The sequence below is a fragment of the Ursus maritimus genome, unplaced genomic scaffold, assembly GCF_017311325.1.
Source record: "Ursus maritimus isolate PB19 unplaced genomic scaffold, ASM1731132v1 scaffold_16, whole genome shotgun sequence".
In the NCBI taxonomy this organism is placed as follows: Eukaryota; Metazoa; Chordata; class Mammalia; order Carnivora; family Ursidae; genus Ursus; species Ursus maritimus.
The window spans coordinates 58,049,926-58,071,076 of NW_024424008.1; the positions used below are offsets into that span (position 1 = coordinate 58,049,926).

Consider the following 21,151-nt stretch of genomic DNA (forward strand, 5'->3'; position numbering starts at 1 on the left):
AAAAAAAAAAAAAAAAAAAAAAAAAAAAAGAAGCTGTAGCCCTAGTTCCTCCCACTTTAGTATGGGGCATACCTGGTGACTCACTTCTAACCAACAGATTGTTACAAGTCTTTCACTTCCTTGATTGAACTTACCCCCAAGCACTGGATTCTCTTAGACGCTATTATAAGCAGACTTGTAAATGGAATGAAATTTTCTTTTGAGATTGTTCACTGATGGCGTATAGAAACACAACTAAATTTTGTGTATGGATCCTATACCCTGCAATTGTGCTGAGCTCATTTATTAGCATTATTACCGTAGACTTCTGTAGATTGTCTGGGATTTTCTAGATATAGGATCATGTCATCTGTGACCAGAGACAGTTTTACATTTTTCTTTCCAGTCTGGATGCGTTTTCTTTTCCCCTTGTTCCGCGGCTCTGGCTAGAACTTCCAGTACAACTTGGCCCAGCACTGGTGAAAGCAGACAACCTCGTCTCCTTCCTGACCTGGGGGTGAAAGCTTTCAGTCTTGCACCACTAGGACTGATGAATAACCACACTAAGATCTGATGCTCCACAGGAAAGGCACTCAGGGCTCCTGGAGCAAATCAGCTCTGTCCCTAGAAACAGTTAAATTACGGACAAACGTGTGAATTCCTTGGTCAAAGGAAACTTCCAGGTGCTCGTAAGGCTCTGTTTCCTCGTCTGGGAGCTACATGCACAGGTACCTTCTGCTTGTGAAAAATTTTCAAAATAAAGGAGCGCCCTAGTTACTAGGCTCCCACTGAGCAGACAGACTCCACTGAAAGAGAGCAGAATCTTGACGGACCTCTTATTCCTCCCATTTTTCTTATTTGAAGCAATGTTATCATGACAACCTCAAGGTGACGTCAATCAGTGTCTCCATCCTGTGACCACTAAGTCTAAACACCTCTTCTAGGCGGGATGTGTGGTGGCCATTTATCTTACACTAGGATACCCCCCAAATGGTGGTAGGAAAGGGCCGGGATGCGGCTTTCACAACTGATTTAATTCACCTAGCCCTCCAAATCCTCATTCTTACTCTGCCCTATAAAAAAGATGAAGTACTGGTCAGTTATATTTACAAAACATATCAGAAAGTCTGTTTACTTGCAACTTAACACTACAAATATTTCTGACTTTCCTAAATATTTATAAGGCATTTTTAAATGAACAGTGATGCATACACATTACTCACTAACTTTTCACTTTATGCAAATGTTTAAGGAAGGAAAATATGAAAGGAGGGCTGCTTAGGGACACTTGAACTAAACAGAAACCTACCTCAGCTAGCATCTCACATTGCCCTATTATCCCAAATGACAAACTTTTACTGAATTTGAAAACAGAGATGACCACACGAACATAAAAACTCATATTCATTTAGCCAAGGAGTTTACCTAAAACTTCTTTTTCACCAGTGTGGTTCACCGCCATCTTGCATAACTGCAACAAGCTGACAATGAGCTTCACCATTACGCCGTCCTGCGGGTTATCTAGGAGCAGTGTATAAAAATTAGTTTCAACTACAATGTAGAAAACATGTTTCTTTACAATGTATTTATAGATTAAATTATCTGACTAGAAAACTTTCATAAAGTCTTTTAAAAACAAGGTTTTAAATCACAAGCAGGTCAAAAAACATAACGTGAATGTATTTGAGCTTCCTTATAAAACAGAACCATGTAAAAGTGAAAGTGAAGCAATATCTGGCAGAGAAAGAGAAACAGCCTAATAAGTTGTGCCAATCAGCAGATACCTTAGTAAAATCACTAAGAGTTAAACACAAAAATCATTCAATATTAACCAACAAGAGACCCTGGAAGCACACGTTGGTCTTTAACCCCTAGATTGAGTCTAGACCAGCAACGTCCTAGAGAACTCTCCACAATGACAGAAATGTTCCGTAACGTGCACTGTCCAACAACAGCCACTAGCCTGGTTACTACTGAGAACCTGATGTGTGCCAGGTGATGAAGAAACTAAATTTTAAATTGCATTAAACTTGAATTCACTGAATTAAATAGCTAAAAACAACTAGTGGCTGTTTTGGACAAGACAGGTCTGCACCAGTAAATTACCCAAACATGGATGTGTTCATCTTTTATACACACACACACACACACACACACACGTGCGTCTCAGAACAAATGCACTCCAAACTCTGAGCTCATGATCAAGACCAAAATTAGTTTCTAAAACTACTGGAGGGGCACCTGAGGGGCTCAGTCAGTTAAGCGTCTGCCTTTGGCTCAGGTCACGATCCCAGAGTCCTGGGATCAAGTCCCACGTTGGGCTCCCTGCTCAGCGGGGAGTCTGCTTCTCCCTCTTCCTCTGCCTGCCTCTTTGCCTGCTTGTGCTCTCTCGCTCATGTTCTCTCTCAAATAAATAAATAAATAAATAAATAAATAAAATCTTTAAAAAAATAAAAAATAAAACTACTGGAAAAAAAAACCACAATGGAAATCACAATGGAAATTTAATTACATTACATTAATGGACAAAAGATGAAAATCAAAACCTAAGTAGAAAAAATTTCTCCAAGTACAATACTAGAAAAACCTAAACTCAAATCAAATCAACATAAAAATTAAGTAAAAAAAAAATCTAAAAACGGGGCACCTGGGTGGCACAGCGGTTAAGCGTCTGCCTTCAGCTCAGGGCATGATCCCGGCATTATGGGATCGAGCCCCACATCAGGCTCCTCCACTATGAGCCTGCTTCTTCCTCTCCCACTCCCCCTGCTTGTGTTCCCTCTCTCGCTGGCAAATAAATAAATAAAATCTTTAAAAAAAAAAATTCTAGAAACACATATACAAATATGTGTTTATATAGAAAAACATGCCCACATATACATCCATGATTACACATATGCACATACATAAGAGACCTAAAGTGGGACATATTTCTTTTACTTAAACAAGTTGGAGCAACAGGCGCAGACAGACTACGCGTACGCCTGGCTCTGAGGAATTCAAATGTTCCTTTCAGGCAGGAAGTGGTTAAAACTTGTCAAGCAGTAGAGTAACACGATCATGTCTGGGTTCAGAGAAACCGTTCTGGCAGACGTGTGGACAATGGATAAAATGGGGTTAATTCAAGGTGAGGAGACCACTCACGATCTCTTTCACGGTTGGATGGGAAATGATGAACTACATGCTGAGAGTCAAAAGTAAGTCCACAGCAGTTAAACAAAGGGCAAGAATTTATAAAAGACTCTTCCGAAACAAACAGGTACAAATAACCCCGCGTCATTAACACCAGTACCCTGAGATGCTCTCATGAGGCCGGCCATCTGGTCCTTATGCCGAGCTAGCTGTCTGCGGAGATCCTTCAGGCCTTCCAGCCTTGTCAGGGGAAGGGCATCATAAGCACTCACGGAGAGAAAATGATTTATTTCCTAAAAGAGAAAATTAATTAAAAACGTAACTTGCTTTTTGGATATGTATGAAGTCTATCAAATAAAACATAAAAAAGTAGTAAATGCCTTTCATACACATTGACTCATAATCACTATTATTACCACACGAGGTAGAAATAAATGACTTCTTCCATTTCAAATCTGCCAATGTTGTAATCACTTAAATTCTAACAGACTGTCTCTGATAACATACTTAAGATTTTAAGATTGTAATAGCATCCTTCAAAGGAAAAAGCTTAAATTTCTACTTATTTAGTACTGTAACTCTAGTTTTACATCTTAGTACTATTTAATTGTCATATTGATAGTCAGAGATAGAGTATGGTTTTAAAATTATAACATTTGTATCAAAAACTTGACCTGAACATAATTTCAAAGTTTATAAAAATTAAAGTAAGATTAGGGGCGCCTGGGTGGCTCAGTCGTTAAGCGTCTGCCTTCGGCTCACGGCGTGATCCCAGAATCCTGGGATCGAGCCCCACATCAGGCTCCTCTGCTGGGAGCCTGCTTCTTCCTCTCCCACTCCCCCTGCTTGTGTTCCCTCTCTCACTGGCTGTCTCTCTGTCAAATAAATAAATAAAATTTAAAAAAAAAAAGATTAAAATAAGATTAAAACTTGAAAAACTCTTTAAAAATTCAAATATCATCTCTAATTCAAACATTAAATTGTCCCTCAAAGGATCAGATGGTAATTTTGAGATATTAATAGATTTGATGTGTATGAAAACCAAGCATATTTTAGATATTTCTTATTTAATTTTAGATCTTAATCAAGAAACTTTGATATTTAAATTTTTACTGCAATACAAGAGAATATATTAAGATTTCACTTTTTATTTGTTGAAAGGGCAAATCTTATTTTTTTATATCTTTTAAAAAAGATTCAGTTTTTTACTTTTAGAGAACTGCAAGTTTTCAAAAAGTACTGCTCTCTACCCTAATAAAAATAGTACAATGATGGAATAATTATTACCTCCAAAAGCGAAAAGGGTCCTTTACTGTATTTAATTTTCTGCTGAGTAATGCGCAAATCCTTAAAGACATCATGGTCAGGAAAAGGATCTAAAAGTTTAATTGTCATATAGAGGTTTTCATTATCCTTGTTATCTATCACTAAGTATTTCAACAAGTCCAACACCTAAACATAATTAAAAAAAAAAATCAAAAGGGAAAAATGGTTTAATTATATTTTAAAGTAAAACCACCAAACCTACCGTAATAAATGATAACGACTCTACTAGGCCAGTTCAGATAAAATGTTCTAATTATTTCTACAGTAGCACCTAGGACCGTTTCTGTGCTTTCAAGTGATTCAACAGATACGTAAGGTGCTGCTACAGGATGAGCACTGGGATAGAGAAGGGCCAGTATTACTGGGACATTCCACAGAATACCTCACGCACCGTGACAGTGAGGTCAACCGCTGTCCCTGGTTTTTATCACCTCTACACTTCAACCTAAGACACACAAACTCTTAGGTTATTTGTAAGATCAAAATTACTAGGTGCTCTGTAATTAAATGATTACAAATATTAATTCATCAAAATGACTGACTACACCAGTAAACGTAAAACACGCAGCTCCTTCCACGAACACTTCATCAACGTTACTTCAAATATCTGCGAAGAGGATCTGGGGAAGTACCTGTCCCTGCACCTCCATCTGATCGTCCACAAGGGGTATAAGTGTGCCAACAATCACGTGGAGATGATTTTCCAGAGCGTCCTTACAGTAAGTGACTGCCGTGTGGCAAACCTGGCTTAACAGGTCACAACACAGGGAGAAGCTCCGTGACGACACATCCACGAAACGAGAAGGCCTAACACAGGAAAGAAAGTGGTAAGTTCTAGGAACTACTTTCACAGAAGCTCAAAGTCATTTTCATTCAGCAGCTCTCATTCTGAAGTGGCCTGACATAGAAGTCACTTTCATATCTAATTCCTTAAGAAGGTTTAAAAGCCAAAAAGAGAAGTGACATCAGCAAATTGACAGGGTAGATAGCGCCAATCTCTCCTCCCGACAGAGATACTGAAAAACAGGCAGAACCGTCAGAACTCGGTAAAACAAAGATTTACACAGCAAGCAAGCAAATGCTAAGTTTAAAAAAAAAAAAAAAAGGCAACTCAAAAACTGTAGGAAAACCCTGTGGTGTTTTACTTGCCTTTCCCCCATTACTCCCTCCCCAGCTTGGCAGTTGCCATGAAACCTACAGTCCCCATTCCCAATACGGGGTCCTGGCTCAGGCTCTGGAGGGAGCATAGCAGACCATATTTGCAAACTCTTGTATACATCTGTTCCAAACCAGTCTGGGGCTGGTAATAAATGATAATGTAAGGGGCTTAGCTCTGATTTGTTTAACCTGGATCTCCCCAGGCTGGAAAAGCCTTGAGCACGCTTGAAAGCACCATAAAACTCACCAACTACCCACGGCTGTGAGGAACAAAAGATTACTGTTGAGCCATACAACAGACTGCCTAAAGCCTAGGGTGAAAAGCTGGGAAGACAATTTCCTTGTGAAATTAGAGCATTCAAAATCACACCTGTATCTGGGAAATTGAGAAAGCCACACACATGCCCAGTGTAAGACGCTCGCTCAAAAAACATCTGAGAAGACCACAAACTTTCACTTTGGGCTAATCCCTAGGCTCAGTGCAAACCTGCCTAAGTGTTGAAGAAGAGTCCTAACACAGAGCCAGTCCGCAGAAATTAGGGAAGATTCTCATTCTCTCTCCTTCACTCACTCCCAGCATTCAAGGAAATCTCTGTCAAAACACTACCTGAACGCAAGTCAAGGAATAGGCTTCAGTAGCCACACACAGCAAGGAATACACTCTCTGCACAAAGAGTTAGGTATACTCATGAAACAAATGGACCACAACGGCCTTCAACAATTAAAAAAAAGTCAAGCCCTGGGGAGGGGAAAATCTGACTTCCCCAGTTACATTATAATAGTAAAATATCCAGTTTTCAGAACAAAACAGAGAGCCCAGAAATAAATCCATGCTCATATGTTCAATTAATCTATGACAAAGGAGGCAAGACAATACAACAGGGAAAAGACAGTCTCTTCAACTAATGATGTCAGGAAAACTGGACAGCTACATGCCAAAGAATGAAACTAAACGACTTTCTTACAACATATACAGAAATAAACTCAAAATGCATTAAGCTTTAAAGTGAAACCTGAAACCACAGAACTCCTAGAAGGAAACACAGACGGTAGTTTCTTTGACATCAGCCAAAGAAAAATTCTTCTAGATATGCCTCCTCAGGCAAGGGAAACAAAAGCAAAAACAAACAAAAAACACACCAAAAAAAAAACTACTGGAAGTACACCAAAATAAAAAGCCTTTGCATAGCAGAGGAAACCGTCAACAGAACAACAAGGCAAGACATGAGATCTTCAAATGACATATCTGATAAGGGTTAATATCCAAAATATATAAAGAATTTACACAACTCAACAATCAAAAAATAATCTGATTTAGAAATGGGCAGAGTACTTGAACAGACATCTTCCCCAAAGAAGACAGGCAAATGTCCAAAAGGCACAAGAAAAGATGCTCTACATCACTCATCATCAGGCAAATGCAAATCGAAACCACATGACGTATCACCTCACACCTGTCAGAACGGCTTGTATCAAAAAGACAAGAAATAACAGGTGTTGGAGACGCTGTGAAGGAAAAGGAACCCTCATGCACTGTCAGTGGGAATGCAAACTGCTGCAGCTGTTGTAGAAAACAGTCTGGAGCTTCCTCAAAAAAAGTTAAAAATAGAATTACCATGTGATCCAATAATTCCATGACTGGGCATTTACCCAAAGATGAAAATACTCATTCAAAAAGATATGTGCACCCCTATGTTTACAGCAGCATTTTTTAGAGTAGTCATGGTATGGAAGCAGCCCAAGTGTCCATCGATGGGTGAATATGAAAACGAGATACAGTGCACGCGTGCACACACACACACACAGTGGAACATTGTGTGATCATGAACAACGAGATCATGCTATTTGTGAAAACATGGATGAACCTAGAGGGTATTACGCTACGTGAAATAAGTGAAAGACAAATACCATATGATTTCACTCATATGTGAAATTTAAGAAACAAAACAAACACAAAGAAAAAAAAGACAGACAAAAAGACTCTTAACTACAGAGAACAAACTGGAGCCTGCCAAAGGGGAGGAGGGTGAGGGATGGGTGAAACAGATAAAGAGGATTAAGAGGATGCTCATCATGATGAATAATGTATAAAACTGTTGAATCATTACATTATACACCTGAACCTAACATAACAAATTTTTAATTAAAAAAATTTTAAGGTAAAAAAAATCATTTAAAAAAAAAAAAAACACAAGGCATACAAAGAAATAGGAGAGTAGGAAAGGATGGCCCATCTAAAGAAATAAAATATACTGTTTGAAACAGATCGTGAGAAAGCTGACAGAGTGGCATTACTAGACAAAGGCGTCAAACAACCGTCTTAAATACGCTAAAAGAGCTTAGAGACAAATGAAAACAGAAGCACAGCATACCCCAATTTATGGAATGCAGCAAAGGCAGCACTGAGAGGAAAATATGTAGCAATAACAACCTACATTAAAAAAGACGACTAGGGGGGAAAAAGACTAGAAAAACACTACCAAACACACGCTTAAGAATTAACAACAGTCTATCTCAAACTCTTCCAAGAAATAGAATGGTAGGGAATACTTCCTAACTCACTCTAGGAGGCCAGAAATTCTCTAATATCAAGGAAAATAAATACGTCACAGGAAAATTGTAATACTCAATGCCCCTTAGGAATATAGATTTAAGGGGAGCTTGCGTGGCTCAGCTGGTTAAGCGTCTGCCTTCAGCTCGGGTCATGATCCCAGGCTCCTGGGATCAAGCCCCACGTCGTCAGACTCCCTACGCAGTGGGAAGCCTGCTTCTCTCTCTCCCTCTGCAGCTCCCCCTACTTGTGCTCTCTGTCAAATAAATATATCTTAAAAAAAAAAAAACAACCAATATAGATTTAAAACTCAAAAAAAGTACAAGCAAACTGAATGTTAAAAGCTTATTAAAAATATTATATACCATAAGCAAGCAGGATTTATCCTGGGAACACAAGAGCAGGCCAATATAAGAAAATTAATCCATGTAATACATCACATTAGTAAAATGAAGGAAAATACATGATCATTCCAATAAACACAGCAAAGGCATTTGACAAAATTCAATCTCCTTTCATGAGAAAACATTGATAGGAACTTACCCAATGTAATAAAGGTAATTTATGAAAAACCCACAGGTAACAACATAATCAATGTTGGAAGAATGGAAGTTTTCCCACTAAGATCAGGAACAAGATAAGGATGCCCACCTTCACCCCTGCTATTCAACACTGCATTGAACTTCTAGCCAGAGTAATTAGACAAGAACTAAAAGGCATCAAAATCAGAAAAAGTAAAAACATATTCATAAATGACATGATTCTATACACAAATAAACTCCCAACAAATCCACAAGAAATGTACTAGTAACAAATAAACTAGCAAAAGTGCAGATCACAAGATCAGCACACAAAAATCAACACACAAAATCAGTTGTATTTCTATACATCAGCAACAACAATCTAAAATGTAAACTAAGAAAGCAATTCCATTTACAATAGCATCTGAAAGAATTAAATACCTGGGAATAAATTTAGCCAAAAATACAAAAATCTTGTACACTGAAAACTGTAAAGCAAGGATAAAAGAAATTTACAAAGTCCAAATAAATGGAAACACATCCCATGTTCATGGATTGGAAGACAAATTTTTGAGATCTCAATACTACCTAAATGATCACATATTCAATGCAATTTCATTCAAAATTCCAATAGTCTTTTTTTTGCATAAATGAAAAAGCTGGTCATTAAATTCATAGGAGAATTGCAAGGCACCTCAAATCGCCAAAATGATCTTGAAAAAGAACAAAATTGGAGGATACCCACTTCCAGATTTCAAAACTTACTATGAAGCTATAGTAATCAGAACAGAGTGGTACTGGCATAAAGGCAAACCAAGGGTATAGAATTGAGAATCCATAAATAAATCCACACATCAATGGCCAAATGATTTTTGACATGGGTGCCAAGTCCATTCACTGGGGAAAGAATAGTCTCTTCAACAAATGATAGCAGAACAACTAGATTTCTACATGCCCAAGAATGAAGCTGAACCCCTACCTCATACCATATGTAAAAATTAAAATGGATCAACAACCTAAATAGAAGAGCTAAAACCATAAAACTCTTAGAATAAGATATAGTGGTAATCTTCATGAGGTTGGATTTGACAATGGATTCTTACATGAAACACCAAACGCATGAGGAATGAAAGAAAAAGATAAATCAGACTTCATCAAAATTAAAAATTTTTGTGCATCAAAAGACATTATCAGGAAAGTGAAAAGACAATGTACAGAATGGGATAAACTACTTGCAAATCATATATACTGATTCAATAACCAGACTATATTTGCAAATCATAGAGTAAGAGCTCAATATCAAGAATGCATAAAGAAATCCTATAGCTTAACAACAAAAAGACAACCAACTAAAAAAATGGGCAAAGTACTTGAATATTCATTCTTCCAAAGAATGTATACAAATGGTTAATAAGCACAAGAAAAGATGTTCAACATCATTAGTCATTAAGGAAATGCAAAAAAAAACCCACAATGAGATACCACTTCACATCCATTAGGCTGCTATAATAATAAAAATTAAAACAAAACCAAAAACAAAACAGAAAATAACTAGCATAGGTATGGATGTGGGGGAAATTGGGACTTTTGTGCATAGCAGGAGGAATATGAAATGGTGCAGCTGCTGTGGAAAACAGTTCAGCACTTCCTCAAAGAGTTAAACATAGGATGATTATAGGACCCAGCAAGGCCACTCCTAGGTATATTCCCCAAAGAACTGAAAACACTCACACGCATACCCATAAACCTATGTGCACTGCAGCATTATCCACAATAGCCAAAGACGGGACACAAGTGCTCATCAACAGCAAACAGACTGTAGTGTACACACACACACACACCACAACGGAATACTATTCAGCCATACATAAGAACGAGGTTCTGATACATGATTCACGTACGCAGGATGAACCCTGAAGACGTTATGCCGAGTGAAACAAGCCAGACACAAACAACCAATATTTTATAATTACACTTATTTGAAATATCTACAATAGGCAAAGTCACAGAGACAAGAAATAGATTACAGGTTATCAGGAGCTGAAGGGAAGGAGAAATGTAGAGTTATTGTTTAATGTGTATAGTGGTTCTGTCTGAGGTAATGAGACAGTTCTGGAAATAGGTGATGGTGATGGTTGTGCAACACTGTGAACATAATTAGTATCACTGAACTGGACACTTAAAATGGTTAAAATAACAAATTTTATATGTTACATATTTTACCATAATACAGAAACTTTAAAAAAAAACTTAAGTGAACGTGGGTCGCCTGGGTGGCTCAGTCAGTTAAGCGTCTGCCATTGGCTCAGGTCATGATCCTGGGGTCCTAGGATCAAACCCCATATCGGGCTCCCCGCTCAGTGTGGAGCCTGCTTCTCCCTCTCCCTCTGCTCCTCCCCCCTGCTTGCTCGCTCTTTCCTGCTCTGTCTCTCTCTCAAATAAATAAATAATAAATAAAATCTTTTTAAAAAATTCAGTGAATGAAAATAAAGACTGAATAACTATATATACATGATTCAAATTAAAATAAAAATAGGATATTAATAAAAATATGACAAAACAAAATGGAAAAAGATATTCTTTGCGTGCTCTAAGAACTCACATTTGAAGGCAATGTTATGTAGTAATCAGAAACAAACAGTAGAAACACCATCAAAATTAATGGAAAGGAATAAAGATACTTAAACTGAATATACACCCAAAATCTACAGTAACTGTGATACTGTGATTTATAGTAAGTAATATAATATGGTCTTCATCCCTGTTCCTGGCATAAAGCTCCTAAAACTCTAGGAACACCAGTTATGAGGGCAATAAAAGTGTCTCCAACTTCTGAAAGCACCTAGGTCACCTGAGGACGGGGGCTGGTTGCATGAACCAACCTTGTGATTAGAGGGTTGGAGTATCAGTCCCACTCCTCTGATCTGGGGAGGGGAGAAGGGCTGAAGGTTGCGTTCCAACAGCCAACAGCCAGTGATGTCATCAGCATGTCTCTGTAACGAGGCCTCCATAAAAACCCAAAAGGACCAGCTCTGGGAGCTTCCAGGTTGGCGACCCCGTGCAGACATGGGCAGAGTGGTGCCCCTGGAGAGGGCAGGGAAGCTCCAGCCCCTTTCCCGATACATCTCTTCCATCCGCCTGTGCCTGAGCTAAATTCTTTTGTAATAAACTGGTAATTTAGTCAGTAAACAGGTTTCCTGAGTTCTGCAAGGTTCCTGAGTTTAGCAAACGAATCAAACTCAAGGAAGAGAGTCACTGGAGAGTACAGGCCTGGCTGGTCAGAAGCACAGCTGATAATCTGGGCCAGTGACTGGCATCTGAAAGGAAGGAGGGGCAGAGTCTTGCAGCACTGGGCCCTCAATCGTGGGGTCTGACACTAATCAACTAAATATGACAGAACACCCAGCTGGTGTCTGGAGGATTCCCTGTATGTGTGTGTGTGAAACACCACCCTCCCCACACGCAGGAATTGGGGACCAGAACTGCCATAGTGACATAATATGTCAAATCATCTAAAATGCATTTATTTTAAAATGCTGACGACCCTTAGTACTTAGTATTTCTAGAGTTGGAGAAATAGTAATGCAATTTTTAAAAAATATTGGGTAGAGATATATATAAATATTAAAAAGCAAAATTAAGAAAGCAATACTCTCGCTTCTACCTTCTGAAACTAGATAAATTTTCAATTAAGGTAGAAAAAACTTACATATTTGTCTAAATATATTACGTACCTTCTGTTGATATAATGAATCAAAGTATAGATAACATCTCGAAGAACAAAGGCCCAAGCTCCTCCTAAGGCACTTTTAATATCTTTCAGTAATAAAGTAACAAACAGGTGATATATTTTAAGAATTCTGTGCTTTTTATAAACATTATTTGTCTCAGCAGCTTGCTCACATATGGCTAGAAGAATTTTCTGATAGGAATCCTAGAAAACAAAGACACAATGCATAAAAAACTTATCTAATCACGTATACTCAACTATAATAAATATATTTTATATTTAAAATAAATTATAGAATTTTGTTTTGGCTTGATATCAAAGGCAAATATTAGTCTTATTAAGAAAATTAGTATCTTCAACTGCTGTCAATTTATCTAGTTTTCAGATAGCAAACAGTAATTTTAAAAAATATATACTCCCCAAACCAATATATGACTGAAGTATCATGAAATTCAGGCCTCATATATGACATATTTCAATTAATATCGACAAGTAAAATACCAAGATATAAACTTATAAATGAGTGTTTTTAATTTATTCAGATGAGTTTTCACTTTTTTTTTTTCTTTTTAAGATGTACTTACACAGGTTTTCTAGCTGAAAAAGAAGGAATTCTCTCTTCAGTTATAATAGTAACGTGTACTTACAGGGCTTTTGGAAAGAATTTCTAAAATGCTTTTAAGCTTGGTTTTATGGCAATTGCTGATATAGGCAAACGTTGCTTTAATCACATGTGATGGAAAATGAGGCGGATTAGGAGCAGGATCCAAATCCCTAAGAGTTACAGGAAACGGAAACAGTCCTTATTTTCAGAACAAAATTATTAAGAGAAAAAAAGATTCTGTTGAAGTTACAGAAAGAAAATTCAGATAATAACCCCACATTCTAAAATTACTCTCCCACTGAAAAACTAGGCTTTTAATAAAGTCACAAATGGCTTATCACTTTCTATATGTTATCAGTCAGAATATCTAAATACCTTTACCCTCTAGGACTTCATTTTAAGTGATTTGCTTAAGAAATCTTTCATATGTTAATGGAAATTCTACCAATAAGCCTTGGTATCACTTCAGGTGTGAATTAAAGCTCTAGGCTCCTACTGCAAACACACTAATATTCTGAGACTGGCAATCAGGAACTCTTTATGTCAAATGAATTTATCATGTGAAAGTACTTCGGTAAATATTACTACTTTTTCATACAGTGAGCCTGGTAAGGTGCTCTCGTGTAGCTTACACAAGAAACACAGCACGTGCCTAAAAACTGAAATACACATTTGAAGGTGTCAACCAATAAACCTCCCAAGAAAATTCTGAAATTGCCGCGCATTCCCTCAGTCTGAAATACCCGTACCCTGAGAAGTCACACAGGTCCGTGCTTTGGCTGGTGCCTGCAGCTGCCGGCTCATGTAACGTCATCAATAACTCCACAACAATCTCCGGCAAATTACTAAGGAATAAATGATCAATCTGTAAGGATACAAAATTAAAATAACATTTAAGTTTTTATGTCTGTGACCTTTAAGACAGTTCAAGGGCTAATGTTATTGCATCATTTCCAAAATTAATCAGTGACTAACAAAGGAAATAGATAACCAAAGACCTAAGATGTGCAAGACACGGAGCTCACTCTTTCCAATATGCACCCAACTGTAGCCTGAGAGGAAGGTAAGGGAATCACACCAAACAAGACTCCCTTAATCTGACTCTTGTTTAATTTTAAGGATCAGGGACGCCTGGGTGGCTCAGTCTGTGAAGCATCTGCCTGGGGCTCAGTCATGATCTCAGGGTCCTGGGATCAAGTCCCGCCAAGGGGGAAGCCTGCTTCTCTCTCTCCCACCGCCTCTCCCCCCGGCTTGTACTCGGCTCTCACTCTCTCTCTCTCAAATAAATAAATAAAATCATTTTAAAAAATAATTGTAAAGAATCATTTTAATTGACTAAGGCTTCAGGTGTAGCACTGAATTCCTCAACCTAGTAATTTTCCTGCCAACCAAACTCCCCACTGACCTACACTGCTTCTCAATCTGCATTTCACTCTTATTTGGAAAAATCTATCTCATGTAACAATACTTTGCTAGTAAGAATTGCCTGTGACTTTCCCTGCATGACTTTTCCCTAGATTTCTACTTGGCTGATATCCCAGAATCGGAGCCTAGCTGCTACCCACATTGCCCGTCATCAATAGTAAACTGAAATCCTCCCGGAGAGAAGCAGGTTCTCAACCATCCACCTCCCGTTACCTGCGGCCTCACACAGGACATAAATTCTCTAACTATAAACAAGGGGTCTGCTCCACTATACCTCACCCAAATGAATGGCAATCGTGGAGGCTTAAAGGTGGATCGATCAGCTCTCCACGGAAGGAATTACAGTGCTCTAAACTAAAAGGTAAATGGCTGATTTACTTGGTGCACAAGGAGATTTGAAAACACCCTTCCTCACAACAGAAACAGCTGAAAATGTGGCAAGAAAGAAATCGAATGTAAAGATCCTAGTCTTTCCCTCAGGCTCATACATCAGTCATTCAGGTCATCATTTCCAAGGTTTCAGCCCTTTTAAGAATCCAGCCTCATTTCAAAGTATATCTGGGATAAGGAAGGATAAACTGGCCATGTGTGTTTAATATCAGAGGAAACATTAATGCATTTCCTTACACATATATTGACAAGTGGCTTCATGAGTTTGGTATCATTCTACAACAAGCACAACTTGTAATGTTTAGCTAAGGGACATATAAACTATGCAGATGTCTAAGCACAGCTAACCAATGTTGCAACTGTTACTATTCCGGGCTGATAACTGACAACTGACAGATTTAGAGGCTCCCAGACTAATAATAGTTGTACCAGCACTTATGCACAGAACAGAATCTACAAGATTGATTCAGAGAAAGTGCATATTAGAGAACCAGAGAAAAAGCAAACGAAAAACTTAATGCCAAATGGAACTGAGACTAACAAGAATTTAGGTCTTTAACCAAGACGCGAAGAAATTATTATTCAAGTTTGCCTCTCTCCATTCTTCGCACTGATGTTTCAATCAGGCCTCAATGTAATTATTTTCCCCTCCTAGACTTACTCTAACTGCAAATTGCTATCTTTTAGTTTGAACATATTTTTTTTTAGAACATTTTATTTTTAAAGATTTTATTTATTTATTTATTTGTGTGAGAGAGAGAGCACAAGCAAGGAGAGCAGCAAGCAGAGGGAGAACCAGGCTCCCCACTGAGCTGGGAGCCCAATGCAGGACTCAATCCCAGGACCCTGAGATCAGGACCTGAGCTGAAGGCAGACACTTAACCCACTGAGCCACCCAGGCGTCCCTAGTTTGAATACATTTTAAAAAGTAGTAAGACTAGGCCTACTTAGAAGCAGGGAGATGCCTATGAGGGGATAAAAGCAGGGTCTTTCATAATTCCATAACCTTTGGAGCACCAACATTCTGTTCCAACTGTCTTTTGAGAAAGGAGCTCCTCATTTCCCTCCATATTGACTTAGAACTAGCTCTGACTGGCAGTGGTCTACCTAGGCGAGTGAGAAACTCCGTGCTCCATTCTTGGTTCAATACAGTAACTGGGCAAACAAAAAGTCTCTAGAAGTTTATCCAATCGTAATTTTAACATCAGCCAACCTTGGTTAGTCATCCCTTACTTACATCAAAAAAAAAAAAAAAAAAACTTGAGAGTAACCAATATTCTTTTACCTTAAAAAAAGTTTATGTAAGTTCCCTCAAATAATTTTGGATGTGTCTAAATTACTACAAAACAAACAGAAGTTGTTAGATTCTTTTTCACTTAACCCCATCTTTTATCAAATGGGAAAAAAGAAAAAAGTAAAAAATCCTACTTTCAGAGTACTTATAGCAGAGAAGACCGATAAAAAATGAACATGATTCATAAGTAAATTATTACATGTAGTCAGTCTCATGGAAAAAAGAAAGAGCAGGGCATGAGAACTTGAGATCATACTTCTTGAAAAGTAAAGAGGAACACTTTCTATACACTGTTCAGTACTGCTTGAATTTAACATCGGTTTGCATTCATTTATCACTGCCAATTAGAATAAATTTTAAGGGGGAACAAATTGAGCAATTTTCAAGTGGACACAGGTGGAATATACTTGGTATTTAAGCTAAGTTTGTTGGTTTAATTAAGATAGACAAGTCTTTAGAGTTATCAGCATTAAATATGAAACTTTTATCTAGGTTTGCTAAAGGTCAAATAAGCTCGTATTAACCCCGTTGTAATTTTTTAGCAAAAGGATGACTTAAAATGATGATTAATTTTCTGTCTCAAAGTTTTCATGGGTAACGGGTAAGATAGTCTTTGGTAACCTAAGACTTTAAAGTTTTGCTTGGATAATAAACGGCACTGAATTCACTGGACATCTAGGTCTTTTACAAATGAAATAAGATACTAAAGCATTGATTTACCTACTTACTTATTGAAGGTAGGTTTGTGTTTTTGGCTTCTTATTGCAGGGAAACGAAGAATATTTGAGTGTTTGAAAATATGCTTTGTGGTTAATAAATTCATAAAGTTGCCACCACTGTCTGGTCTGACAGTTCACAATTAAGTTTCTTTGTAGTCTTCACTGGAGACCAAGGTTTCTAAGAGTTAAAATGCTTCTGCTAAATATAATTAAGATTGACGGAAAATAAGGGAAACAACTTTGAATGAAAAAGCTGTAGAAGGTTTATGACGGGAAATTTTTGAAACAGAACTTTATATGTGGTCAGGACTAAAGTTGAAACAGATGGATATTAAAGTACATCGGTATAAGATTGAAATTTTGCTTTTTTCTCTGTTCAAAGACAGTTTTCTTGAATTGCTGGTTTGCACTTGATAAGAAAATGTATACTGCGGTTATCTTCTGTTGTCTGCCCCTGGAACAGTTTCTATGTTTTGTCTTCATCAAGTCTTTGATCACTTCGTTACAATTTCTAAATATTAAAGGAGCCAAGTTTTGCTAATAACTATATAACCCTACACATGTGCCTTTGGAATTTCTTTCTGCCACCTTGGTTAAATAAATAATTACGTTTTAAACTTTGTAATGATCTATAATCCACTACTCAGGCATGTGATTTATAACTTTCTAAGGTCTTTTAATAAACCTCTCAGTACTTAAATTGTAAATGAAGTCTCTAGCTCATTAGGCCTTTTTATTTGGTATGTTAAGTTACTCTGGAAGCACTGTTTAACAAATAATGATCAGCCTTAGGTTATGTTTGGGTAAATACTGTAACTGTTCTAGAGAATATATGTAACTCCTGAAGTTTTAATGTTTTGGTAATAAGGTCATCACTTGATGCTCTAATTATTAGGTGTTAGGTTTCACAGAAGTAACTGGATGTCCTTGCCAGCTATATGGTAACCTCTCATCAGATTTTTTTCTTAAGATTTTATTTATTTATTTGACAGAGAGAGGGACAGCCAGCAAGAGAGGGAACACAAGCAGGGGGAGTGGGAGAGGAAGAAGCAGGCCTCCCAGGGGGGGAGCCCGAAGCAGGGCTCGATCCCAGGACCCTGGGATCACGCCCTGAGCCGAAGGCAGATGCTTAACAACTGAACCACCCACGCGTCCCTCTCATCAGATCTTTAACCACGTCCATTTTGGAGTCTTTTCTCATTTACAATCATTCTTATTCTCTTGCAACATGTGTTTCATCTTCAAGGAGATTCATAAAAAGGGCTTTTGACAAATACAGGTTTTTGATATCTTTAAGATCCTAAAACTAAAATTGGTAGAATTTCCAGAACTAACTAAAAAGCTGCATTCAAAATGCACAAGAATTAGTAATGTGGATGATTTTTCTAACTCTTGTTTGAAACATTGCTGGTTCCTGGGGCACCTGGGTGGCTCAGTGGGTTAAGCGGCTGCCTTGGCTCAGGTCATGACCTCAGGGTCCAGCAGGAGTTGGGCTCCCTGCTTAGCAGACAGTCTGCTTCTCCCTTTGCCCCTCCCCTCACTTGTGGGCAGGAGCGTGCGCTCTCTCTCTCAAATAAATAAAATCTTTATTTTTTTTATTTTTATTTTTTTAAGGATTTTATTTATTTATTTAACAGAGAGAGACAGCCAGCGAGAGAGGGAACACAAGCAGGGGGAGTGGGAGAGGAAGAAGCAGACTCCTAGTGGAGGCCTGATGTGGGGCTCGATCCCAGAGCACCGGGATCACGCCCTGAGCCGAAGGCAGACGCTTAAACAACTGCGCCACCCAGGCGCCCCATCAAATAAATAAAATCTTTAAAAAAAACAGAACAAAACAAAACATTGCTGGTTCTCTAATGTTTACTCTACCAGATTAAAGGACCTTTCCTTGAAGATATCTACGACTTACAGAAATGTAATAAAGTATTTATTTGTAAACAAACTGAAGCATTTAACTTTTCTTTCTACCTGAACCCTCTGAAATTCAGAAACTCCCAGTAAGCATTCTTTACTACAGGGCAATCACAGTCATTTGCATTAAGTTCAAGAAGAATCTGTTCTCCTTCCAAGAGGACACCATTGGAAATACTGGTTATTTTACCAAGGCTTTAACTGGAATGTCATATTTGAGAGACATGCATAGACTCAGATATGACCAGACAGCTTTAAGGAACTAAGGTTGACTTTATGAAACCTGGAGCCATAAAGCCCCGTGGAAGTGTTGGCCTGACACCTTGCTTACAGGGTTCCCAGCAGCCTTACCAGGTGAGTAAAGAATGTCACTCCCTGGGGCGCCTGGGTGGCACAGCGGTTAAGCGTCTGCCTTTGGCTCAGGGCGTGATGCCGGCGTTCTGGGATCGAGCCCCACATCAGGCTCTTCCGCTATGGGCCTGCTTCTTCCTCTCCCACTCCCCCTGCTTGTGTTCCCTCTCTCGCTGGCTGTCTCTATCTCTGTCGAATAAATAAATAAAATCTTTAAAAAAAAAAAAAAAAAAAAAGAATGTCACTCCCTGGCAGGTGCAGGAACCTAAGGCTACTTTGGGGACCTCGAGAAGAGGTATTCAGCCAAATCTACAGGTATTGCAGGCATGTCTGATGGCAAGAACTTCGCTTGGCTTCTGGCTTATAGAGGCTACTAGAAGTTCAATCGAGATCCCTTATAAAAATAAGCTCCAGGAAAGCAGATTCTAAAAGATCTACGTGATCAATCAGTACTCTGGCTTATGTAAATTATTAGGACAATTCTGTTAAAATAGGAACTTGTTTTACAATCGAATTAGCCTTCATTTGGCTATCTCTGATTAAAAACGAGGGTTGTTATAGAGAAAAAGTGTTTCAACAACACATCTTTGAAGATATTAGATTTTAAGCACTTGAGACTCAACACCGGGTTTCTAATTTGCTCTAACCATTAAACTATATTTTTTCTTTTGCTTCTATAAAGGTGCCTCTTATTAATTACCTAATTGTTTGCAAAACAAAAGAGTATATGATGGCTAACACCACTTGCTAATCCATTAAGGCCTCAAATAACTCTGAAAATGGCATTAAGATAATTTCATTGCTGCACAAGGTGAAACAAGTCCTAGCATAAAAACAGAATGTGGTGTATATACTCCAGATGTCATCAAAATGTAACAGGAGTGCTCAAAGCAACACTTTACATCTCTCACTTTCCTTTAGTGATTGGTTGAAGCTTGTGGACTGGAGGACAACTATGGCCAACTACCAAAGGTCTTTTATTCAGGCTTCTCTTTTTCATAATATTAACATTATTTTCTTGCCATTGCTGGTGCCGTGACTCCTTCGCTGCCATAACTTCCAGCTGACAGACGATCGTTTCTACTCAAGGAGGTTCATAAATGTTGTCTACCTTGGATTGGCGGCCTTTGCCTTTGGTAACTCCAATGTATAAATTTCCCACTTGGGGCGTCTGATGGCTCAGTTAGTTACGTGTCAGACTCTTGATTTCAGCTCAAGAGTCATGATCTCAGGGGTGTGAGATCGAGCCCCCCACTGGACTCTGTGCTCAGCAGGGAGTCTACTTGAGATTCTCTCTCCCTCTGCCCCTCCCCCCGCTCACGCTCTCTTTCAAATAAATAAATTAAATCTTAAAAAAAAAAAAAATTTCCCCACCTAACCAATGTTAACCCATAGGTAGAGACATCTCTAAGCCCCTATTTAGGAGGAAGAAGTTATAGGAGATAAGACCTTCTACCCCCAGCAACCCTAACGATTTAAGGGTCAAAACTGTTCAGGGGGAATGATGTGGGAAACAAAGACAGAAGGAAATGTAGACAAAACTAAACTTCCTTTTAACCTGCAGCCCAATGACAAATCCTTGAGATAGGCAGAGTATAACATTCCTGCAGGAAACTCCCAACTGTCTTAACGTTAATGCCTTGCTAAAGGGAAAAACAACCTTAGCTGACAACAGCCAGGCCTCCCCAGGTCTTCTTTAGCACATGAAAATCCTTTTGGAACTTCACTTTGTCTTTACTCCCCCTCAACCGTAAAGTATATAATTAGTTGCTCCTCACAATCCCGGGGCAGCAGCTCTTTTGGCCCACAGGTCCTGTCTCCATGCTTTAATAAAACCACCTTTTTGCAGACCCCCAAAAAAATTAATTAAAAAAAATTTAAAGGAAAAGTCAATAAAATAATTCCAAAGGTTTTTTTAAATTGGATTCAAAACATTTCATTTAAAAGCCAATCAAAAGAGAGAACACTGCAGTAACAGCAACAATAAAAAAACTCACGGATTGCCTATGCTAGACAGGGATTACTACATATTAAGTTTCACTGCACAAGTGATGATGAGT

The 21,151-nt window shown here is 38.3% G+C and overlaps 1 protein-coding gene across 3 annotated transcripts in view; it reads right to left on the bottom strand.

Annotated features, from left to right (window-relative positions):
* The window catches only part of ATM (ATM serine/threonine kinase), a 124,748-nt gene that overhangs the window by 54,241 nt on the left and 49,356 nt on the right, over positions 1 to 21,151 (bottom strand). For 2 of the 3 annotated variants that reach the window (XM_008690114.2, XM_040631255.1), the window contains exons 28-34: positions 13,751 to 13,866; positions 13,045 to 13,171; positions 12,402 to 12,601; positions 5,070 to 5,244; positions 4,399 to 4,563; positions 3,272 to 3,404; positions 1,405 to 1,500 (exon numbers count right to left, since the gene is read on the bottom strand). In XM_008690114.2, the coding sequence (XP_008688336.1) occupies positions 1,405 to 1,500; positions 3,272 to 3,404; positions 4,399 to 4,563; positions 5,070 to 5,244; positions 12,402 to 12,601; positions 13,045 to 13,171; positions 13,751 to 13,866 (1,012 nt within the window). Of the gene's footprint in view, positions 1 to 1,404; positions 1,501 to 3,271; positions 3,405 to 4,398; positions 4,564 to 5,069; positions 5,245 to 12,401; positions 12,602 to 13,044; positions 13,172 to 13,750; positions 13,867 to 21,151 lie in introns of those variants that run through there. The other variant, XM_040631256.1, reaches the window with a different exon arrangement.